Genomic DNA, 25613 nt, shown 5'->3' with positions numbered 1-25613 from the left:
GGTCACTCCGAAGGGTAGGACCCTGAACTGGTAATGCCTGTTTAGAATGGTGAACCGGAGATATTTTTTGTGGGATGGATGGAGTGGTACGTGAAAATAAGCATCCTTGAGGTCCAAGGTTGTGAGGAAGTCTCCCTGGTTTAACAGTGGAAGAACCTGCTGCAGAGTTAACATGTGGAAGTGTTCTGAAAGAATATACAGGTTGAGGGGGCGTAGGTCCAGAATGGGTTTGAGTGAGCCGTCCTTCTTTGGGATTAAGAAGTACAGGGAGTAAACCCCTTTGCCTTGTTCCTCCAGTGGCACGAGCTCTATTGCGCCTTTTTGCAGCATCACAAGAACCTCTTGCTGCAATAAGTGCAAGTGCTCTGCCGACATAGGACGTCGTCTTGGGGGTATGTTGGGTGGAGTGGACGTTAACTCCAAACAATAGCCGAACTGGATAAGTTTCCTTACCCACCTGTCTGTGGTGATGGACTTCCAGACTGACAGGAACTGTTGGAGTCTCCCCCGACAGGTGTTGGATGGTCGGGGGGCAGTGACAGGAAGTCACTGTTTGTTGGCAGCAGAGGAACGGGAACTGTTGTTGCCTCTGCCCCTGCCCTTGGCGTTGTTTCCTCTGTAACCTCCTCTACCCTGTTTGGGGTACGAGGACTGTGCCCCACTTTTACTGAATTGCGCCTGTTGTGCCAAGTGTCCTCTGGTAACACCCCGAGTGCCTGAGCGACGAAAAGTGCTCCCTCTGTATTGCTGAGACTGAAGTGCACCCATGGATTTAGCCGTCTCAGTATCTTTTTTAATTTTTTCGAGGGTGGTGTCCACCTCTGGGCCAAATAGTCTGTCTGGATTAACGGGCTGGTTGAGGATAGTAGTCTGTATCTGTGGCTTGAACCCTGAGATGCGTAGCCATGCTTGACGCCGTAACATCACACTAGTATTTATCGCTCTTGCTGCCGTATCCGCAACGTCGAGCGCACATCTAATCGCAGCGTTGGAGATGAGCTTGCCTTCCTGGATAAGCATCTCAGCTCCTTCCTTAAACTCATCTGGAAGGTGTTGTAAAAGCTGCTCTAAGGTGTCATAGTGTGCCCTGTCGTATCTGGCCAACAGAGCTTGTGTGTTGGATATGCGCCAGATGTTGGCTGCCTGCGCTGCCACCCTTTTCCCCGATGCCTCCAGCACTTTAGACTCTTTGTCTGGGGGAGGAGCTTCACCCGTCGTCTGTGAGTTCGCCCTCTTGCGAGCATTAGAGACCACCAAAGAGTCCAGAGGCAACTGGCCCCTTATGTAAGTTGGGTCCCCAGGTGCCGGTCTGTATTTTTTCTCTATTATAGGGTTGACAACCCGTGCCCTTGTAGTTTCCTTGAAAATGTCTGTGGCATGCTTAAGAACACCCTTAAGCATTGGAAGTAATTTTACAGTCTTCTCGGCAGCAGAGAAAGTGTCAAATAAAAAGTCACTGTCCACAGGGTCAGCATGCATTTCCACCTTATGGTTTGCAGCCGCCCTTTCAATTAAGGCATTGAACGCCGCAGAATCTTCTGTAGGAGAAGGCTTTGCGCCAAAAGCTTGTGGGTCATGGACAGCTTGTCGGTCCCCCTGATCACCTGAGGCTAACCACGAGTCCTGTTGCTCATCAGGGTCTGTGTTTTCGGGAAAAGTATACTCCTCGTCCTGTTCACCCTGATCTCCATCTGAGCAAGTGGGTGAAGGCGAGGGGCTTCTCCCAGGATGCGGAGGAATGTGCTCAACAGGTTCTGGCGTCTCTGGCGCTGGCCTTTTCTTTTTTAGAGGGATTACAAACGACTCTAAAGGCTGTGAAGTAATCTTCCTCTTGTAGAGCGTTAATTTTCCCGTGTGTGCGTCGATATACTGTTCCGACTGCTCTTCTAATAAGAGTTGTCGACTCAAACTTCCACTCAGTTGAGTTTGTCTCACCCCTTCTGAGTCCTTAGGCACCGACCGTGGTGCAAAGGCCTTTGGCACCACCTTGGGTGGTAGAGTAAAGAGGAGCGGCATGGAGGTCTTCTTCGGTGGCGCTACCGGAGTAGGTACCGAGGGTGTCTTCGGCACCGACGTCAACTCTTTCTCCCGAATCCGTTTGAGGGAGTCTGCCACTTGCTTGGTAAAAGAAGCGGACGGTCTTGTCGACCCGACCGAGGACCTCGATCCACCCCCAGGGGAAGACTGGAGCGTTGATGAATCCATGTTCTTTGCTGGAGGCGCAGACGTACTCTCGACAACTGCGCGTCCGCCACCATCCACGGCCCCATGCGTCGACGCCGATGGCTTCGGATCGGCAGATTTTCCCTTTGGCGTTGTGGCTCCAGGCTTTGGCTCGGTGCCCTTGGCCGGTTTGGCCTCGACGGCCTGTTTGCCTGTAGATGCGGTAGGCTTGACAGTAGACGGCTCGACGGCCGACTTCGACTCGACCACCTTACTCGAGTGCTGGGCGACTGCTTTCGAGCTTGGCTCTTTGACCACCTTAGGCACTTTAGCCTGTTCGACAGCCTTCTTCGGCTTCGAGGGCTCCGACGACGACGCCGTCAATGGCGTCTTCGGTTTCGGCGCTGCGTTGGCCATCTTTGATTTGGTCGATCCCGAAGGTTTCACTTTCGGTTTCGATTTAGGCAATAGCGGCTCCGTAGAGGTGTCCGTAGCCGGGCCAGGAGGCGGGGCCGAGGAGCGAGGTGTAGGGTCGTGGGTAAGGCCTTGTGGCGATCCCGTGACCTGAGCCTTTGTAATAGTTTGTACGGGGCATAGCTCATCCTCCGAGCTATCTTCCACGGCCCCAAAAGGTTCTTCGTCGTCCATACCTCCTCGACGTCTTCATCGAGGTCTTGGTCCTCTCCGTATTCGGCCTCGACCTCCGCCGATGGAGGTGAAATCTGCAGGTGAAGTTCCTGCTCGCCTGCGTCGGGGCTGTCGAAGATGTCCACTGGTGCCGGGGCCGATCGCTGGGCCTCGAGGCGCGCCACGCGCCGAAGCTTGATCGTCTTCTTCGATCGAAATCTTGAACAGGCCATACAGCTGGCCTCGTCGTGGTCCGGCGAGAGGCACTTGTTGCACACAGGGTGTACGTCGATGTGTGGGTACTTCGAACCACACACGGGGCAGTACTAGAACGGACTCCGTTCCATCGTAGAATCGTCAGGGTCTTGCTGCGTCGACAGGGCCTCGATGACCGAAGAGTCACCCGACTCCTCCGATATCCGACTCGACGAGCCGGAGTATACTCGAGACCGAACGCGAACAATACCGACGAAGTAAGAAAAGCCTTTTGGCCTTTAAGAAGTTGTTTTATCGATTCCGAACAGGAGACGTCGAAATCACATCCGAACCCAATGGCGGAAAAAAAACAATCTGGGGATGGAGTCGATGCCCATGCGCACTGTAGTCCAGGGAGGAGCCACCTATCTTGTGATACTTCGAAGACTCTTCCAGGACAACAAGGTGCAATCATCCGGACCCAACACTAGGCGGCGATCTATGCACTAGATATGAATTTAGCAGCCCACATGCCTCAAACTGAACGAGTTTCAAAATGTTGACCCACTTCACAATGTCCTTTGAATATATAGTCTGGGTAGAGGAACGTGCATGCCCCTTTTTTAAGTTGTTCAAATTGGCGATTTTTTCAACGATCCCCAATACATTCATAGCCAGGGAGTTTAGGAGGCTGATCTGAATGTCCATTGTGTTTGCTTGATAGCTCTTTGCCTCGACTGATCATTGCAATATTTAGAGAAGAAGCAGCCAGTGTCCTCCTGGCGATTCCAATCTTTCCACTTCATTGGTGCTAGTGTTCGGTGGGTTGTGTTTGGCATATGTGGCTAGCATGTTTTCCTACTTGGGTATGGGAAATCTTTTTCCTGATCTGGCGTGTGGTCAACAGGTACTGTGGTCTCTTTTCATGCCGATTCCTGGGTCTTGGACAGTTTAGTTTTGCTGAGCCCAGCCGAGCAGACCAAATCTCCTCTCCGCTGTCATCCCAGTTGTGGGTTGGAACTCCAGTTTGAGTTCCTAATCATCTAAGAGGGCCCCTGTTTTGCCAAACAACTGCTGCCTAGCCTCCTCCTAGGGTCAATTTATTAAGTGAAAGAAATTGTTTGCTCCCAGAGTTTTAAGGAGAAAAACAAAAGGTGGAAATGTTCCTCCCTACCCCCTTTGGGCCCTGTGGGGCATGGTTATTGGAGGCCCAGGGAGTTGCTCCAAGCTGGTGCACTTATGATAGTGGGCTAGTCTCTGTAGGTTTAGTGGAAGCAGGCTCCCCATCCCTGCAGTCTCTGTTCACATTTGCTGGCGTATCAAGAGTCCCCAGGTAGGCTTTGAAGAGCTCTATGTCACTCCTTTGTTTAAGCCCTTCAGTTGGTAGTTGACTGTTCGACACCCACCGCTCTCGTTGGTGACCACAATTGGGCTTAAAAGGGGAGGAAGTTCTGTGATGTTATTACTGCTTGAGTAAATTGCTGCCCCAAATTCCTTCAAGTACTTAAACTTTGTTGTGCTTTTCAGTTGCGATGGGCTTGATTCCAAGTTAAGCTAAGATATTTCTGGTAAACCGCCTGTACCAGGCAGTTGAGGGGGCTTCTGGGATTAACAGTGGAGTCTGACCTGTGTTCCTGGGCACTGTTAGTACTCTCTTCCTCCTGCGGCTCGGAGACCCCACAGGGCCCCTGAATTTGCCAGGATGCATGTTGCAGCTAGCACAATGAAAACATTGAGCTCAAATTGTAGCTGCAGACCCCACTTCTAGTTGGCCTACTTGGATCCATTCTTGTGCCCGCATATTGCTCAAGTAGTTCAGATAAATAGAACAGACGTAATTCAAATAAATGTAATGCAGAGTGGGTGGGCTGCACAGTCCAAGGGATCCAAATTGCACAAAACAGTTTTCAGGGTGCAGACCATGCAGAGGACCAAACTCAAATGAAATGAAAATGAGATGTAAAATGTATAGAGCGCTACATATACCCAGAGGTGTCTAAGCGCTACCTTCAGACAGAGAAGACTGTATGGGGTTGGCAGAGGATCTAAATAGCCAGGTTTTTAAGCCCTTTCAAAATCTTAACAGATGGGTTTTCTTCTTAAGTGCTAGTGTCATTTCCTACAACTCGCCACATGGCTTCTTTCAGGAGTGGAATGTTTATAACATTTGGTAGTATTGCCAGAGAGGGAAGGGGCTAGGAGGTAGACTCAGGCTGCACACAGGTGCAGTTTGTTTTGCTATATGTGAAAAGGGGACTGTACCATATGTTCTATAAAAGAAGGTAAAGAAGCAACCCACAACAGGTTCACTGAGTACCACAAGGAAGCAACAACACCATCATAGAGAATATTCACATATGGGGGAGGATCCAACATTCTCTATGACCTAAGCCCCACACATGACCGAGACACAGATCTGAGTGTTATAGCAAATAAACCGCTTCTGCTGCATTGAGAGGATCTGAATGAGATGTCCTGAAGGCCGAATAGTGTATTCTCAACAACAAGAAGTATACGTAATCCGACCCAACTATGTCAATCAATGACCAGAGGTTGTAGATCGACTGCATCACAGAAAGCATCCCACGATTACAGGCACCAGCCCCATACGAGTGAATGTGCCTGGAGGACATTAGCCTGAACTATGCCAGACTCTAGTTTTCAAGTCACACCTAGCACTCCAGCAAGCATGCTAACGCTGCACGACTGTCAGAAGGCCACTCATCACAGAAGGCACACAAAGCCCCAGCTAGCATGACCCATCTATAATAGCCAGCAAACTCTGCGCATCATCCACAGCATAAAAATGTTATGACGCTTCACAACCTCTGTCAGCATACCACTGCCAACCAGCTTTGGTACTAAGTTGGCATGCCTACATGAGCAGTTGGAATACCGGCAATCATTAGGCCACGGCAGCAAACACTCTGGTGTGGTGTGCACATGCAATTGATATCCTATCTGCACCTATTAAATAACCCCATGGTGCTACAGACTGAACACCAACACCTGTGTGTTAGTTAACGGGCGACCAGCATGCATAGCCAGACACCAACAACATAGATAGCATACCAACATCAAGTACCCCACTCCGCAAGGCAGACCCTGCAGCAGTAATAGCACACACCTTCCCATAGAACCTACAGTCTGCATGCCTTCTACACCCTTGGTCAATACATCTCTCCATCGCTTGTGGTTACGTAATAGAGGAATGTGTTAACTAGGGGAGTAGAGAAGTGTAGCCAGCACATCAGTCAGAATGCTCCAGCATGGTCCACCTTTTGCATCACAGCTTTATAAGCCAATCCCAATGCCTGTGCCAGATCTGGCGCATCTCATACTCCACTGATAACAAGGTCCTTAAATTAAAGTCAATATGTCCCCAGCAACAAAATCAACACACGTCTAACATCACAGCTACACACCTGCCTAAATCATAGCCATAGCACCTCAAACACCACCATTGCATGCCCGGCCCCATAACTCTACCAGCACCAGAACCACCATCAGCCATCACATTTACAGAGCCCCATCACCACTGTCAAAAGTATTCCAACGCCACAATTGCCATGATGCAAACACTATCGCTCACATGCTCTGGACGACTACCACCACATCGCCACCCTAAAATACAGTGCATGCCCTCCAGGATCATAGGTTATACACTCACCTTTGAGATGAATTGTAGGGAAGTTGTAATCTCATCAGCTAGCACACCTTCTGTTGCACCAAAGCCAGTATGCCTTCCATCACAGCCAGCGTGCACACCATAGATCACAAGCGGCGCATCAGTCATTTCACCCACTTTTTTCCACAGCCAGACGATTCTTTCCCCTCCCACCAGTCAGCACACCCCAACATACAGCTGCTGGCATGCCTTCTCCTGCACCACAACCAGGGTAGGGTAACCCTCCTCACAACACACCACAATAATAGCCACCCCCCAAACAAAAAGAGCGGGAATGCACCACATACCATTGATGGTTTATCCACCCTTTCACCACCTATGGTGACACAGGTTCTACCTCTCAAAACAGAAAGCATGTCTTCATATACTGCACCACAGCCGGTTTGCCTACATGGGCAACACTACAGCCAGCAGGTCTGTATACCATAGTTCGTACAACCCCACATGTGATTGCCACATACCAAAGCCAGCATGTTGTGCATCACAGCTGGGATACCACTTCCACCACACCACAGCTGGCAGCTTCCCACGCATGACAGCTGCAATTCCACCACCTGCTATGGACAACAGAGGTCTGTTATCCTGCAACACACTTTGGATAGGCGCGACTAACACCCACACATGACACGAACAGGTCTTTAAAGTTTACTGTAGGCTTTTTTGTCACTGTCTAGTGCTGAGCTGGTGGTAGCTCATGCTACATTGCACTAGTGACCTGCCCTATATTCATCTTCTCTCCGGGGTCCCATCAAGCACCTTTTGCTTTAAATGATGTGAAACATGATACAGAGATCAGCCAATATGAGAATAGGAACCTAGGGTTAATGAGGGTCTAGTGCCACTAGTAGTTGTGGTGCTGAAAGCCTACATGGAAAGGTGGTACGAGTAGTAACTGGATCCCTGTACCAATTAGCTGCATTCCTGTATGGTGAGCCTACACCTCAATTACCGAAGTGAGTAGAAGACCCATGCAACACAGTCAGCGGGTGGGCGGTGGAAAGGGGGGGGGGGAGCGAGGTGAGTCATACAGACAGCAGTCAGGAGGGATGGAGGGCACAAGACACACCAGCACAATAGCTGGATCTACATGATTAATCAGCTCTCGCCACCTGCATCACAGTCTGCAGCAGACATTGTGCATGCTCCACATTCAGCAGTTAGCGGACTCTCATACTGCAATTAGCAGGTACAAGCACCACACATAGCAAGTTTCTATATCAGCCATCACACTGTCAACCAAGTCAGTCAACTCGCCAACATACCTGGTGTTAGACCTGACATCCTTGGCGTGGTTTTTCCCCCATCTTTTTGCCTCTGACTCATGTATTTTTGATGCTGTGCTGGATTTCGTTTTTGCTGGTTTAGATGCTTTGGACCCTCTGCCACTGCTGATCAGTGTCAGAGGGTAAGTGCTCCCTCTGTAAATTGTCATATTGATTGGGTATGCCTGATTGGCATATTTGTATCACCATGAAGTCCCTAGTAAAGTGCACTGTGTGTGCCAGGGCTGGTGATGACAGATGCTACTAGTGGGCCTGCAGCGCAGATTGCGCCACCCACATGAGTAGCCCTAAAATGATGTCTCAGGCCTGCCAGCGCAGGGCCGGTGTGCAGTCAGTGGACTGCCATGTCCGCCTGGCCAGTGTCCCCACTGGCTGGGCCTAACCCTTCCCTGTCCGTGCACACCAGTCACCCCTATGGAAGGCTCAAGGTACCCCCCTGGGCAGGGTGCCGTGCATGGATAAGGTAGAGCATGTACTAGTGCAGGTAACATGCTCTGGTAGTGAGCAGCAGCCATTTTGTGTGCTCACTGCTGTAAGGCTATCTTGCTCCATAGAGTAACATGGGGGAGGCTGGTCCCATTGGATCCCAGCCTATCTTCCCATAGGAACAAGATGGGACATAAGTGAAAGATATCCCTGAACTCAGAATGTAATAACACATCTTTTAGTAAAGGTGGTTTTTAAATTCTGTGTTTGAGAATGGTAATAATACAATAATAATAATACAGATGCTTATAGAGCGCAAACAGCTACCTCTGGGGAGGTGTCCCGGCGCTAGCGAGTCCTACAGCAAAGAGCGAGTAGTCAAGAGGAAGAACAGAATTATTGCATAAAGAGCCAAGTTTTTAGGAGCTTCCTAAAGCTGGCTTCTGTCGTGGCGGATTGGATGGCAAGGGGCAGGGTATTCCAAAGTATCGCCGTGCCGGCCGAGAAGGACCTGCCTCCAAGTCTAGCTTTCCTCACGCGCGGTACAGTTAACTTGAGCAGGGAGTTTGAGCGCAGCTCTCGTTTTTGGTGGTAGCGGGGGAGTCGGAGTTTTAGATAATTGGGACACGTGCCTTTTAGCGCTCTGAAGGCCAGGGTAAGCACCTTGAACTTAATTCTGCTAGCCACTGGCAACCAATGCAGCTCATGCAGATGCGGAGAGATGTGCTGCCTGAAAGGGACACGTTTTATCAATCTCGCAGCCGCATTCTGCACGATCTGTAAGCGTTGCATCGCATATTTGGGCAGACCAAGATAGAGGCCATTAGAATAGTCAAGTCGAGATGTGATTGTTGCGTGAACAACCGTTTTTCGACACTCAACTGGTAGCAGGGGCAGAAATTTCCGCAAATTTCTGAGTTTGTGCAGGCAGCCAGCGGTGAGCTGTTGTATATGCGGCAAGAAAGACAGGTTCTCATCCCATCTTACTCCTAGATTTTTCGCATGGGTTCCGGGAGAAGGGGCAGGGCCCATTTCCGTTGGCCACCACAGGTCCGGAGGGGGATGTTTGAGATTTCCGAAGAAAAGCACCTCCGTTTTGCTCGCATTCATTTTGAGCTTATTAGTGTTCATCCATTTGGCCACGTCTCGAAGACAGCCCCTGATTTTGCTGAAGGCTGCCTCAGACGTGTCTGTATATGGGAAGACTAATTGAGTGTCGTCCGCATAAGATATTGCCTTGACCCCCCATTTGGCAATCAAGGTGAAAAGCGGGGCCAAATAGACATTGAACAGCAGAGGGCTGAGTGCCGACCCCTGTGGGACACCACACCAGAGGTTTTTAGGTCCAGAAGAGAAGGGACCCAGGGCCACTTTCTGGGAGCGATTAGTGAGGTAGGAGAGTAGCCAATTAAGTGCTTTGTCACCAAGCCCAATGTCCTTAAGCCGAGTCAACAGTCTGCTATGATCTACAGGTACTTTTAGAAAGTGGCTGTTCTCTTGTCTAAACCTTTCTGTGTGCCTGGGACTGTTTGTGGATTGACTGTCTGGGTTGAGGATGACAGGGTCTGCAGAGCCCCAGGGGGTTATCTGAGCCAGCCCCGTGGATGAAAGGCAGCATCTGCTGCCAGGGAAGTGGGAGGAGATAGCACCTGATAGTGAAGGGCTGTGCCTGCCTAACCTCAAAGCTGGCTCCACCTCCTGCTGGGCGACTGTCACCTCTGTCCCTGGGACTGGGAGGAAGAAGGAAACCAGAAACACCCCAGACCCCCAGAACTGGTTTGGACCGGGCTCAGGGCCCCCTTTGCACAAAGACTTCAAACGACTTCAAAGCTTTTTTGGGATATAAGAGAAGGACCCCTGACTACAGAAAATCAGATTCTACAATCAAGAGGAACCTCTGCCAGAAGAAGGACTGCTGAAGGAGCTGATGGAAGATTGCCTTGCTGTGTGCTTTAAGGGCTGACCTATCCTGCTATCCAACTGAAGGAGAGGAGAAGAAAGGGACTTAGCTGTGTGCTGTGACCCTGCCTGCTTGAAACTGCTAAGACTTTGCTGTGTACTGTCTCTGCAACCTGAATCTCCAAGGGCCTGAGAAGAGCTGGCTCCCTGTCTGCAACCCAGGAACATAAAGGTTGCCCAAGGACCACAAGAACCTGCTGTGCCCTCCTGAAGCGGCTGTGTGGCGAAGAGATCGTGAAACCCTGTAGTTGTCTGCTTAGCGCACTGGCTGCCCTCTAATCTGCTTGAGGGCGCCGCGCTGACCCAGCCTGCTGCGTGGCCAAGATCGACGTGTTCATCGACACGTGTGTGGCGCAGACCTGAGACTTGTGGGCCTTTCCAGCGCAAGGAGCGCTGAAAAACAATTGCCGGCTGTATCACCCCCGCTGCCCGGGGCCAGAAAACGTCCCCCCGAAGTGCCGTCCTGATCGGAGCTGCGGGGCCGAAGAACGAAGCCGCTGCGCTCCCATTGGGTGGAGGAGCCGAGCCCCCTCACCAACGCTGCAACGGGATAGGCCCGTGCGGCGCAGCGTCATCAGCGGTGTTGGGCCGGGATTGGCCTAAAGAGCGGAGCGTCATTGTTTGCCTGCCCCGGGAGCCGCACTGCCATTGGCTGACTCCCGGGTGCTTTGGAGGCTCGCCCGTTTCGCCGCGACCGGATTGGCCCGCAGCACTGAAGCCGCCGAGAGCCGTGATCGAGGAAGTACCCCTTCCCCAGCGAGGAGCCGACCGCCGTGCGACCCGTCCTCGCCGAGGGAACCTGCAGAGTGCTCCAGCCCCCGGCCTGCCGTCTCTGCTCCCCGCTGCTCCCTGGAGAACCGAGAGCGGGCGGAAGAGCGTCCTGAGACCGGCCGGGCTGGAGCGCTAGTGAGCGTTCACCCGCGAGGTGCACCTGGGGGGGCCCAAAGCGATACCCGGCACGGGGAAGGGAGTCCCCCTCCCTCCAGCATCCGGGTGAGACGCGCTTGGAGTCCCTGACGCCAGGGGCTCATGGTGGCCTATTTTTTTAACGCTGGCATTGTTTGACTGCTCGTTTTGAGAGCGCTTTAATTCTAAATCAGTAACATATCTTTTTACTGATGACAGAGACTTGAGACATTTGTTTTTACCTGAGAACTTCCTGAAACTATGTACCACCATTAAGATTAAGTGCATCCTTTTTACAACAAAGTGATTACCGTGCAACTGCCTTATTTACATTGCTGAAACTAGATAAAGTTATATATTTTTATAAAAATATACTTACCTTTGTGGTGGATTGGGGATTATTGTTGTGTTAAGTGCAAATATTATACACATTGCCTTGGGGATAAGCCTGCCTGCTCGCGCCAAGCTACCTAGAGGAGAGCGGAGGTTATCTACTGTGTGTATTCCTTCACCCTGACTAGAAGCAAGGGTCCCTACTTGGTCTAAGGTACTTACCTCTGCCAACTAGAGACCCCCAGATCTAACACCAGGCAAATAACCATTTGTTCTACTATCACTGGTACATTTCCTGCCTTGTTGAGTGCCACATAAATCACCATACTAGAAGCTCCGATTATCTTACCTGACCAAGTCGATTACGTGTGCTACTGACGGGCCAAATTGGTCAGACGCCCCAGTCAAGTCGATAGTGTTCACTAGCGTTGAATCAAACATGTCGATTGAACCGCTGGTGTTTTTCTCACTTTCTTCAAGTACCCGCAAATCAGGACCATCATGGCGGCTTGGAGAAGGCGGTCTCTGCATGGAAGGAGAGAGAGGTCTTTGTTAAATTACCTTAAACTCAACAGGACAAGAAGAGAAGGATTTCCTATAGAAACCTCAATCAGTAAAGCAGATGAAACTAAATAGCCTTTATGTCTCTGAAAAGCTGGGAAACAAAATAATTTCGAAAGGCAGAGAGACACTTTTTATAACCACACATGGCAACGTAGAGATGGTGCAAAGGAAATCTTGAATTCGACTGGATTCCCCACCTTCAGGTAACGCTGTAGAATAAACATTTTTACAATAAAGTGATTTAAAAATGTACATAAATCTCAAAACTCTATTGCCCAATAGTAATCGCAAGAAGGGATCTTGGTATACAGGAGGGGAGGCTACCAGGACATGAGATGAAGTGTTAAGAATAGCATAGATGACTAACCGGAGCTTTTGGTCACTGCACATAAGCAATATTATGCCAGAGTTTAAATTCTTCCACTTTAACCCTTAGAGGCAGACCACTAAAAAGAAAATGAACCAGCCAGGAGTATCAGAAGTCATGGTGCAAGGGTCTCCTGGCTCCTAAGTTAGCGGAGTTCTTAACAACATGTCTGGCAGGGGGTGTTCTTCTGCAATCTCTTCTAGTGGCTCTCATGCTTCCGATATTGAAAGCACCGCCGTTCCCCTCAGGATCCAGCCTCCTACTGGACATCAGCAATGCTGAATTCAGACTAGAAGAATCTGAGCAGAATCCCTGCATTTCATATCCTCCCTATTCTTACACACCTCAACAGACCCAATATTTCCCTTTGTGCACGACCTCTCCTTGTCCAGCAGCAAACCTAATTTTCCCCAGTATATCACCTATCTGCCCTTTCATGCTCAGCGGACTAAGCCGACTTCACACTGTGAGAAAGTGCCATCTTTCTTGCATGGTATGCCCCCACTTTTTGCTGAATGGCTGGTGTACTTTGACTGAATGTGCCCTGGTTTCCTGCCAACCAGGTACCCAGGGCCTGCGTTCCTTCCCTAAAACTGTGTTGAAATCTATGGAATTGCTGAGACTCTTTCCTCTTGAGGCGAAAAGCCGGGAGGTAAAGAGCACGTTTGTTTTTTAAAAAGTGTGTTTGGCTGACTGTCGATTTAGGACCGGAAGTCTTTTAAAAATTGTAAATTTTAACTACCTGTGCACGAGTTGACTCCCGGTGCCCACAGACCTCTGCTGGTCCCCCACAGCCGATTCACGGGCTGACACGGGGCCGATACAGAAGGAACACACCCCACCTTGGGGGTGGTGGAAGGGGAGTGTTCCAACTGCCTGGCCCCTCCATCCCTCTGGCGAGCACATAAAATCACCATCTACTGTGCGCAGCGTTGAATGCTGAGACTCTTTCCTCTTGAGGCGAAAAGCCGGGAGGTAAAGAGCACGTTTGTTTTTTAAAAAGCGTGTTTGGCTGACTGTCGATTTAGGGCCGGAAGCCTTTTAAAAATTGTAAATTTTAACTACCTGTGCACGAGTTGACTCCCGGTGCCCACAGACCTCTGCTGGTCCCCCACAGCCGATTCACTGGCTGACACGGGGCTGATACAGAAGGAACACACGCCATCTTGGGGGTGGTGGAAGGGGAGCGTTTCAGCTGCCTGGCCCCTCCCTCCCTCTTCCACTTCCGCTACAAATGTCTGACCTCCACCGGAGGCGCAGCGGACGGGCGCAACGGGTGCGCCGGAAGCGCGCCAAAGGCAAGCCCGTCTATGACCGTCTGTGACCGACCGGGGCCAGGGGCAGGAACCCCTGGGGGTCTCAAGTTTCGGAAGTACTATAGTTCCCTTGAACTCCGAAACCTTTGTCCTCCGATTGATAGTATTTGCCGGCACAGTATAATTATTAAGAATGGAGACAAAAAGTGCGCACATTGTCCTTTCACTGTCAATAGACAACTGAGGTCTAGGCACAAGGGTAAAATATTAAATCTTGCCCTGCTAAACTGCCGGTCCTTGGGGAAACATAAGCTGGAAATATATGAATACCTGACGGATCATCTGGTGGACGCACTATTCCTCATGGAGACGTGGCTAAACTCCGCGTCAGCACCAGATGTACTGGCTGCTCTCCCACCGGGATATGATATCAAGAGAGTTGACAGGAAGAAGGGGAAGGGGAAGATTGGGATGATACATAAACAAGAGCTGGTATGCACTTTAGAAGAGAGGGACATTGGAAAGAGTGAGACTGGTTCCGTTTCCCTAGAGGTGCCCCTTGGGTACTGTCTCAAGGGATTTTTACTACATCGCCCACCGGGACCTGGAGCCAGTTTTCCCACGCAACTGATGGACACTCTCATGCTCTCTGCCCTCACACATGAGAGACTCCTCTTCCTAGGGGACTTAAACTACCACTTTGACGACCCCCTGAACACTGAAGCTCAGGAAATCAGACAGGAGCTAGCAGGCATACAGATGCTGTTAAAATCAGAAATGCCCACTCACTGCCAGGGTCATCTTTTGGACCCTATCTACGCTAATTGGGATACTGTGACCGTAGCACCCCCAACTCCTGTGATTTGGTCTGACCATTTTTTAGTCTCATTTCGGGTAGCGGTCCCGGATAGTGGACTTCAGAATGGGACAACCACTTCTAACAAACGCAGGAAATGGGCTAAGTTTTGCCCAGAGGAATTTAACAAAATAATATAATCCGAAGGCCCTCTCGAGGGCGAGGAAATTGAATCTGCCTGCGAAACACTAGACCTACGAATCCAAAAGGCGCTAGATCACACAGCGCCATGGACTCGGAATGCGCCAGTAAGGAAACCCAAATCTGCCCCCTGGTTCAATACTGAACTACGAAGACAAAAAGCCACATGTAAAAATATAGAGAGAAAATGGCGGAGGTTCTATTCGGAGACAGACAGAGCCGAATATAAGAAAGGCTTAAAAGACTATCATGCCCTGATCCGGAGAACCAAGATAACCTACTATTGCACCAGAATTAAGAATGCGAACAACTCCATGAAGGAAATGTTCCTAGTATATAGGAAACTATCTGATCTCGCCCCACTGACAGCCCTGATAGCTGGATCAGTTAGCGCCTGTAATCAAATAGAGTTCTTTGCCAGAAAAGTAGACAAAATCTATGCGGCTTTTCCAGAGGCAGCTAGAGTAGGGGATGGGAGGGTGGAAACTCCCCTAACTACACAGAACAGCAACTGCCTCTCGGCATTTCTAGTGCCCTCACGGGAAACAATATGCCATATAGCAGGCAGTATTAAATCAGGATCACCGAATGACCCAGCCCCCCCAAAAAAAACTATTGGGCAGCTTAACCACTCTGGAGCCATACATCAGTCACTTACTCGCTCTCTCATTTGCATCAGGACAAGTACCTGTTGCATGGAAGAAAGCAATAGTTCTCCCTTTGAGGAAAAAGCCCAACATTAGCCTTGCAAATCTGGAAAACCTGCGACCTATTTCCCTTCTCCCCTATTTTGCCAAAATCGCGGAGAAAGCAGTCAATAAACAACTTTCTGCATTCGCTGAGACCAACGGACTGCTCCACCCCTCTCAATCGGGATTCCGTGCTCTACACTCTACGGAGTCGGCCCTGCTGGCCTCAACGGAAGCCCTACGGAGATATGCGGATGAAGGCCAGACAGCGGCACTGATCCTTTTGGATCTTAGTGCCGCTTTCGACACTGTAGCGCATCACACACTGCTGCAGTGTCTTAAAAAGGGAGGAGTGAGAGGCAAAGCATGGGAGTGGTTGGAATCATTCCTTACAGGCCGCAGTTTCCAGGTTGCACAAGGACAGTTCAGGTCCAATGAAATATAACTCAAGCAGGGAGTCCCACAAGGCTCCAGTCTCAGCCCCACTTTATTTAATTTGTATGTGGCCCCTGTTGGAGCGATCACAGACAAATTTGGGGTTGAGACAGTGTCGTATGCAGACGACACGCAATTGATTGTGACGCTGACGCAACCAGAAGAGCAATGAGCGGCTAATTTCATGAGCTGCATGCAGGAACTGGCCAAGTGGATGGCGGACAACTGCCTCCGTCTTAAAGGAAATAAGACAGAGGTACTGAACGTAGGCAAATCTCCATCAGTGTGGACCTCAGCGTGGTGGCCGGATGAGCTGGGTGAACTGCCCACACCCAGCAATCTAGTGAAAAACCTAGGAGTTTAGTTGGATAAAAACTTATCCTTCGACCACCAGACCAAACTAGAGGCAGGCACTTGTTTTGGTACACTACGGGTCCTTAGGAAAACACTGGACCTTATGCCCATGCCAGTACGCCAGACCTTAGTCCATGCACTGATAACATCCAGGCTGGACTACGGAAATGTACTATATCTAGGAGCCAGCGAAAAATGCGTCTCTAGACTGCAACGTATACAAAATGCGGCGGCCCGCCTGATCCTTCAACTACCCAGAATGGCATCATCACAATAAGCTCTGAGAACACTTCACTGGCTCCCTATTAGGGAACGGGTGACGTTTAAGGCCCTCTGTATAGGACATCGGATCCTTCATGGGAGAGGCCCTAGGTACCTGCATAACTATCTTAAGCGGTATGAGCCATTACGCCAATTAAGATCCTGTGGCACGGGGCAGGTGCAGGTCCCGAAGGTAAAAAGAGCAAGAATGGGTGGAAAATCCTTTAGAGCCTTGACTGCTAGGCTATGGAGACCTCAAGAACTTCCGTCCCATCTCCCTGCTCCTGTTCCCGGCGAAGGTCACCGAGAAAATCGTCAACAAGCAACTGACCCGCTACCTCGAGGACCACAACATCCTGGACCCATCCTAGTCCAGTTTCCGCAGCAACCACAGCACCAAAACCGCCCTCATCGCCGCCACCGACGACATAAGGACCCTGCTTAACAACGGAGAAACAGCAGCCCTCAAACTCCTGGACCTGTCAGCTGCCTTCGACACAGTCTGCCACCGCACACTACGAACACGCCTACATGACGCCGGGATCCAAGAGAAGGCCCTGGACTGGACCGCATCCTTTCTCTTCAGCAGAACCCTTCCGCTCCACCGCCACTGAGATAATCGGCGGCGTACCCAAGGGCTCTTCCCTCAGCCCAACGCTGATCATCATCTACATGGCACCCCTCGCCCACGTCGCCCGACCTCAACATCATCTCCTACGCCCACAACTCTCAGCTGATCATCTCCCTCACCAAAGACCCTCACACCGCTAAAACCAACCTCCAAGAAGGAATGAAGGCCGTCACCGAATGGATGAGGAACAGCCGACTTAAGCTGAACTCGTACAAGACGGAGGTCCTCATCCTCGGCTCCACCCCTTCAGCCTGGGACGACTCCTGGTGGCCGACTTCACTGGGATCAGCCGCAACACCCACTGACCACGCAGGCACCCTGGGGGTCATCCTCGACTCCACCCTCTCCATGACTAAACAGGTCAACACCGTCTCTTAATCCTGCTTCAACACCATAAGAATACCCCACAGGATCTTCAAGTGGATCCCCACCGAAACTAGAAGAACAGTCACCCAGGCCTCGTCTCCAGCAGGCTGGAATACGGAAAGGGCCTCTACACAGGAACATCAAACAAGTTCCTGAGACTGCTGCAACTCATCCAGAACGCCTCGGCACGACTGATCCTCGACATCCCCCGCCTCAGCCACATCACACCCCACCTGAGAGACCTACACTGGCTCCCTGTCAACAACAGGATAACCTTCAAGCTCCTCATCCACGCACACAAGGCCCTCCACAACACCGGCCCAGCGTACCTCAACAGACGACTCAGCTTCTACGCCCCTACCTGCAAGCTCTGCTCCGCCGGCCTCGCCCTCGCCACAGTCCCGCGCACCCGATGAACGACCGCCGGCGACAGATCCTTCTCCCACCTCGCCGCCAAGACCTGGAACGCCCTCCCCACCAACTTACAGCAGAACCAAGACCTACTGGCCTTCAGAAAACTTCTCAAGACCTGGCTCTTCGATCAGTAGCAGCACCTTCCCCCCTCCCCCTTGCCCCCCTCCCCCCTTTCCTCAGCACCTTAAGACCCTCTCGGGTATGTAGCGTGCTTAACAAATGTCCTGATTGATTGATTGATTGGGCACTGTTAAGTGCAGTGATGCCATTAAGAGTATATGGTGCTGGGAGATTGTCATTACGAACTTCACAGCACCATAATGGCTACACTGAAGACTGACAAGTTTGATATCAAACTTCTCAGCACATTAAACCCACACTGATGCCAGTGTGGGATTAAATGTAAAATGCACTACAGAGGGCATCTTAGAGATGCCACCTAAAAACTAACCTACAATCCACGTCTTGTCTGAGAGGCTGCCTATGGTGCCACATAGCAGACATGTTGCTGGACCCCTGGGTGGAGAGCCCCCCGCTCTCGTAGGCCTGCAACAATTGACATCCTGGGCGAGGTGCTAGGTCTCCTCCTCCAGGACGGGCAGGGGGAAGCTTCAAAGGCATGCGGTCTTTGTGAGCTTCTCCAAGCCACTTGCTGTACTCATCAACTGGTCCCCACCGGTTCAGACCCCCACTCTGGCGGGAAGAATGGCGGGAAACCCTACGTGAGGAAAGGGGGTGTGCCAGCCTGTGCCAACTCGACCCCTCAGGTGGGAGAGGCGAGGTGAAGCACAACTCCGGGCACCGGACATCTTGAGGATGGAGAGCTAGGCTCCTGCCCCCCTCCCACAGGAGATGAGCAGGATAGGGGGTGTACTCACCCCAGGACAGGGACCCATTGGTCCCTGCCCTCCCCCTACCTGTAACGCCCCTACATTGAGTATTTAGGGGTACCCTGAACCTTCCTTCCTGAGATCCAGATTTGAAAACAAGAAAGAAGATCAAGAAGAAGACCTGCCATGCAGCTGCTAACAAGAGAACAACAACAACTCACTTGGCCCCAGCCCTACCGGCCTGTTGATCCTTGAACCTGCTCCTGCTAAATCCTGGCGTCTCCTGCGGACAGCAACCTTGAAATCCCCGGAGGACCTACCTGCCTTGAACCTCTTAAAGACTGGGACTTCCATGAGCAGTGGTTCTGCTCAAACAGCAATACTCCTGGTGCCAGCCAGAAACTGCGAATCCAGCCTACTCTGCACCCGCCGAGCCCAGCCTTGCCCGAGTGGACAAAGACCCTGAGGACGTCCCCCTGGCGATTGTGACCTGAAATCCAGTGCCCAAGGACCCTCCTAGACGACCCAGACGATGCCTGCAGAATCACAAACGGAGAACCCTCCAACCGCGACCAGCAGAGGGTAAGATTTCCCGACGTCAAAAGACACCCCTGCACGCAGCGCCCCCCGGGCCCAACTTCTGGGTGTCTACCTATCCTCTAAGATCCCAACATACCCGTCGAAGTGTTGGTCACTCCTGAAGAATCTCCGTTCCCGAGTCTGAAGATCTCCGTTGATTAACATTGAGCGCCCGACGGCTCAAAAGCACCCTGCACCCAGCCACCCGAGTGTCCCTGGCAGTGCAACCTTTGTCCTAATCTACTTCCCCATTTGCCCTGAACAAGAGACCAGGAGCACAGCTCCCACAGCCGCGTGGCCTTTTAGCCAGCAGCCGCCAACTGCAGGCCCCCTGCCTCTCATTGGATAACATTGGGCCTAACTACCTCTGCACCCGGTTGCTCCTGTGCTGCTGAGGGTGTACCAACTGTACCTACCTGACCCTGGGAAACCCCTATGCCCAGAACCTTAACCTGCCAGTCGAGAACTTACCTAAAAGCTGATAGCTCACTTTTCTTCCATAGGGTAACACTGACTGGTTTCACTTGGAAATTTTTTTATGTGTGGAGTTTTGAAACTTTAAAATATTCATCCAAAATTAGCTGAACAACGAATTCTAATTTACTCAGCTGTTATAAGGAGAGAACCCAGTGCTGCATCTTTTAGCCCAGCACTGACCCTGAAAAGTAATTTTAACCGTACTCATCTTGTATTTCCTTCCATAGGAATCCATTGCCTGCTTTTCACCAGAAAGGTTTTTCACAAACTACAACTATTCCTTAAAAATCGCCTGTATTACTTAAACTCATTCTTTCAACTGTTTACAGGAGATGCACCAGTGCTGGATCCAGGATCCACCACTGAGCAAGACAAGCATTTGCAATGCAATAGGTCTCGCATTATTAAAGTTAGAGCTATTGGCATTTAAATGGCAATGCCTTTTATTTATGTTTTTGTTTTCAAAACATAAATAAAAGGCATTGTCATTTACAATGCTAATAGCTTAAACTCTCGCAAAAGTGAGACCTATTGCATTGCAAATGCTTGTTTAAAGGACGCCCCAGACACTTCTTCCCCAACCTACCAACCTTCAGCGATAGGACAAAACTGCAAGCTTATCTTAACAAGTCCATACCTGAATACAGCGTGCTTCGAAGAGCAGCACATGCGCTGCTCAGGATCGACCTAAAAAGTATGTTTTAATAGCATTGTACAATATGGTCGGGTATACAGGGAAGAGCAGATTCTGCAGCTAGGAGGGCTAGAATGTTCAGGCAGTGTTGGATAGTTGTCAGGGGCTGTTCATTCGTTGCCCTTTAGAGGATAAACATTCTTTTCTGCTCCTAAAAAATGTAATAGGTGTCAGTTATAAAGGGCTTTTATGTTAAGCACTACACATGGAACATTGTTTAATGTAATTGATACCTAGTGTTAACTGGTCCTTTTTTTCAGTGACTTTGTGTGCGTGCGTGTGTATGTATGTATGTATGTATGTGTGTGTTTGTGTTTGTATGTGTGTGTATGTATGTATGTATGTATGTATGTATGTATGGGTGTATGTGTGTGTATGTGTGTGTCTTTCTCTGCAGATTATAGGTTCACATCTCTGCTGGGCAGCCTCTGTCTTTCATCTTTTGGTGTCATTCTCCTTCTGACACGTCATTGGTTTCACACGAGTCTCACTGTGGTGAGAGTGCTGCAGGAAAGTATCAGGGGTACTGGGTCTCTGGATGACAGTTTGTGTGGAATAATGTTTTTAGAAGAGTGCTTTAGACCGATGACCCCAGAGCCTGCTCCCTTCCAGTGTGTGGTGAGATTTTTAGGATGTGGGGGCTCTGAAGCGACAAGTGACTGTTTCCCTGGTGATTACTACGTGTTACTTTGAAAATAGGGACGGAGGAGGGGGAGACAGGAAGAGGGTGAAGGCAGGAGAAGAGGGGCAATGAATGGAGGGAGAGGACATAGAGATGCAGATAACAGTTAACAGGGGAGAGAGAGAGATACTAAGAAAGGGTAAATGAGGAAAGAAAGAATATAAGATGAGGAAAGGAAGAAGAGAAGACGAGGAAAAGAAAAGGAGGAAAGGGAGAGGAGGAAAAGAAGAGGAGGAGGAAAAAAGGAAGAGGAAAGGAAGAGTAGGAGGAAAAAAGGAAGAGGTGGAAAGGAAGAAGAGAAGTGGAGGAAATTAAGATATGCAATACAAAAAGAGGATACAGAGTATGGAAAAATAGAGGAGTGGAAAAGAGGAAAGGCAGAGGTGAAATGGGGTGTGGGAGATATTGTGGAAGAGGTAGAAGAGATAGGGGACGGTGATGGATAGGGGGCATAGATATGGAAGAGAGAGGAAGTGAGCGGGAGGAAAGATGGGAGTGGGGTGGAAGAGAAGGAGAAAGGTATTAAACTATGCAGATATGGCAGCCAAAGTGGTGGATTGTGGGTAGCTCAAGATTAATCGAGGGCAAGTAGAAAAAGCATACCTCTGTCTAGCAGAAGAGAGTTGCATATTTCAGTGCCAATCCTTTGCACCAACCAATAAATGTTTAGAATGCATATTGTTATTGCAGCAGGAATGGGTAAGAATAACGTATTTTTCGCTCTAGTAGATAACTTATATATCATGTCTCTGTGGCTTAAGTTAGAGTTGGGTGGCCATGGAAAATCCTCCGAATTCTGGACAAAGTGTCAAATCTGGACAAGAATTCCCAAGTGCAATTTCCAGAACCATAAGATCTGAATGTCCACCACCCTGGAGCTAGGGTAATAGAGGAAATTCCACCGGTGAATTCCCATACCAGTGTCATATTTTGTCCAGAAATTGGAGGGTTTCCATTCTCACCAAACTCTGACTCGAGGCCCAAGCAATACACTTATATTTGCAGTTTTCATTATAAACTTGACCTGCAGATCAAGGATCGGATATCATTTTTGCACAGGCTAAAAATAGACTAGCTCTTGCCCAGCACCACCTGCATAAAGGCTCTACTGCCCTTCCTAGCATCATCACTGGCTTCCAAAGCCCCAGTCCCCACCATTGCTCAGTGCCCACAAAGACCTTCTTGCAAAGTTCTCGCACTTCCGTTCTCGTCTCCATATTGAAGAGTTCTGCATGGTAACATCCTGATCTCCTTCAAGGGTTTTTCTCTGTAACTGGTGAGTGTTGCAGCTCCTCATGGCTTTGTTACCATCAGGCCACAAGGTCTGAGGTGCCAGTGGGTCGTACCAAGGGGTTCCCCTGACAGCTTTGCCCTTCAACTGGGGCCATTCGGCAGAGGAAGGCAAGCTGGTAAGGCTTCTGGTACTGAAGGGAGTTACGGGTATTTACTCAAGGAGTCACATGGTACTGGAAGTCTCCGGGCCGTCAGCTTGCAGAGCTTCTTAGGTCATAGTCGACAATATGAGTTGGATAGGAGTTGGAGCCATACTAGAGGTGTCAGTGTAGGAGGCATTCTGTATTAGTCTGAGAAAGAGCTCCCCGTATACGCCCTTCCTGGAGACCGAACATGGTAAGAGAAAACTGTGGAACAACAATTGCATGACAGCAGTTGACAGTACGCAGCCTCCTCAGGTGTTAGTGACTTATGTGGACCACAGCTCTGAGCTCATGTTCTGATACTACAAATAAGTACGAAGTTACTTGCCGTGGATAGGAGAAGGAGGTGGCAACAAGAGCTATTCACATCTTTCAGTTCCACAACGTTTGCTTCCTTGTGGTCACCGTATGGCCTTGCCTGGGTTTGTTCCATCTGCAGGTCTGCTGCGTCGACACAGGCTGATCCACTGAATACGACAGATGTAAGCTTAAGGGCACATCAGATGAGAATCTTCATGTCTTGGCAATAAAGTTGGGTCTTACATACTTCCTCTGGCCCAAAGTGAGGTTCGATGATCCATCACTCCACCTGTTCCATGAACTTTCTGCTCCCTGGCCTGGCACTTTGAGAGCCGAGCCAGGCCAGGCCTACAGTGGTATATCCTCAAACAAGCCGTCAATGAGTGACATAATTATCGATTCTCTGACATATTAGTTGCTATTGGTTAACTCAGTGCTGCTCGTAGTGTATGACGTATGTGGCCCATCAAAGTTGGGTTGAGGCACGCTTCTCCCACGGCAACTTAGGCTCCCGTTAATAGATACAGGGGTGTGACGTCAAGATGTGCACGTCACTCCTGAATCACTTAACGAGGTCAGAGCAACCATTGCAAGGGAGGGGGCGGTGCTGGATCACGTCTCCAGAAATAGCAGTGGGCAAAGATTCGTCCTATAGTGTGAGCCCTGCCATGAGTAGACTAGGTACACAGTCCCCTAGGAGAGGGTCTGAACCGTCCGGTGGCGCCACCACACATCAGTCTCAAACCACAGTCATTTGAGGATGGATGTCTGTACCATGCAAATTACCTCCTTTGCTTCATAAGCGACGACATCTGCCTCACGGAAGGGCATACACAGGGGTGAGGTACAGGACAAGACTGGTACACATCACATGTTTTTAAAGGTGCACACTCGACTGGAACTTCGTGTAGCATTACCTACATCATAGTCACGTACACGTGTGCTGGGACATGTGTGTACGCTCATACGCACACATATTCCATGCTCACACATTTTTATAGTGTCACACACTTTCAATTTCTATAACTCACTCACACCTCAAACCATTCTCACACACCTGTTATGTTGTATAAACGTTCACAAACACATATGCCTAAGACTGATGCACGCACGCACACACACTGACACTGCCAAGCAGACGTTCACAAGGCGCCATCGGAAACTGGTTTCCATGGGATATAACGAACCAGGCAGTGGGCGCACAAGGAGGCATTTTAAGGAAGGGTTGTGGGAAGGGAGAATTCCAAACCGTGCTTAATTTGTAAAAAAAAAAACAAAACAATGAAAAATACAAAAAATTAGTGCAAAGATCCAGTTTTTTAGGCGTTACCCAACCCAGAAGGATACTTGGGTTTCCAAATAGCAAGGCAGTCTATTCTTGATTGCACTTCCTGTCTCTCTCGCCCACCACCCTGCACCACCTGTCTCGATCGCTCGCTCTGGCAGCCTCTTTTTGTACTTTTAATCTGAGGTTGAAAGATAAGTGCTGATGTTAAAAATGAGTGTCGGTGCCCCCACCTGCCACTGCCAGCACAAACTGACAACTGCTCAATGCACCGGTTTTCTGTAGCCACACAGCGGGATGCATACATGCATTATCACTAGAGTTCAAAAAAAGGAGGTACCCCTGAGGTATATGCCAGGGAAGGGGGTATTAATATCAGCAAAGCAAGAGTCCCTGTTAAAAGAGTAGTAGGCTAGAGTGGCCAAACAAATAGTGCTAAACGGGGTAGGAGATATATGGATAGTTCTCCCTATACTACTTAACTAATAAAAACCTGTACAGGCAAGGCAAAAAATGGACATTCACACAAGGTCATGCGAAAGTATACTCAATAAACCAATTTCAGTCTATTACAAACATATTTATAAAATGTATTCCCTCCCAACATGGGTTACATTCTAAAACATAATAAAAACATTAGGATTTAAAAACCACCAGCGGTGGTGAGGCAGTGAATATGTATTCAGTCAAAAGTGAACAAAACAGTCGACGCGGCGTTTCGGTGTTTTCTAAATCTTCACACCTTCTTCAGGACTTTTGCAACAATTTGACTCAATATCTATAAGGTTAAAGAAATACATTTTTACTGTATGATGTAATGTTATCAAAAAATCACAACAACCCTGCATTGCCATTACCTTGTTCAAGCTAGTACATGACTTATTGTCTCAAAACCGTACATCATCTACAACCCCTAGAAAAACATTTCCAACCCCTAGAAAAACATTTCCTCATAGAGAAAAGACAAGATCTTTGTAGAACAATACTACAACATCTGATGTAATTATTATATCAATTAATCCTGCATTCCATTTAAATCAGAAAGCTATATTCATGGATCATTCTACATGTAGTGATTATAAAATCATACCTGATTAAAAGTGAAAAAAGGAGTTTAAATTTCCTTCCATACAGATTTGTATCTTTCGTGTTATTGATATTTCGCAGGCTGTTTGAAGATAAACATAGAGTACTACTTAATAGTTTATCCTGTTATAACTTTGTCAAAAAAGATTTCACTATGCATTTATGACCATTTGTCAGGAACGTTTACCTTCACTGTCAATAGAATGAAGCCTCTGTATGCACGGAGGAGCCACCGTGAATAGCAGGAATAAGTCCTCTTTCTGATTGGACCTAAAGGTGTCATATAGATCTAGATTTATTTGATATGTATGCATAGATGCTATATTACGT

The 25613-nt window shown here is 49.3% G+C and overlaps 1 protein-coding gene and 1 pseudogene across 5 annotated transcripts in view; both read right to left on the bottom strand.

Moving 5' to 3' along the window:
* LOC147706838 (uncharacterized) overlaps positions 1-25613 on the bottom strand; it is a 384044-nt gene that overhangs the window by 226480 nt on the left and 131951 nt on the right. For all 5 annotated transcript variants that reach the window (XR_015296595.1, XR_015296596.1, XR_015296597.1 and 2 more), the window contains exon 2: positions 11930-12105. Coding sequence is in view for 2 of the 5 variants with exons in the window: in XM_086925979.1 (XP_086782105.1) it covers positions 11930-12105 (176 nt within the window). In the remaining 3 variants the exon portion in view is untranslated. The remainder of the gene's footprint in view (positions 1-11929; positions 12106-25613) is intronic.
* On the bottom strand, positions 547-3137 carry LOC147706839 (uncharacterized; annotated as a pseudogene).

Source organism: Lissotriton vulgaris, chromosome 6 (genome assembly GCF_964263255.1).
Source record: "Lissotriton vulgaris chromosome 6, aLisVul1.2, whole genome shotgun sequence".
Taxonomy (NCBI): Eukaryota; Metazoa; Chordata; class Amphibia; order Caudata; family Salamandridae; genus Lissotriton; species Lissotriton vulgaris.
Note: the sequence above shows the minus strand (reverse complement) of the source record. Positions and strands in the feature narration are given on the sequence as shown.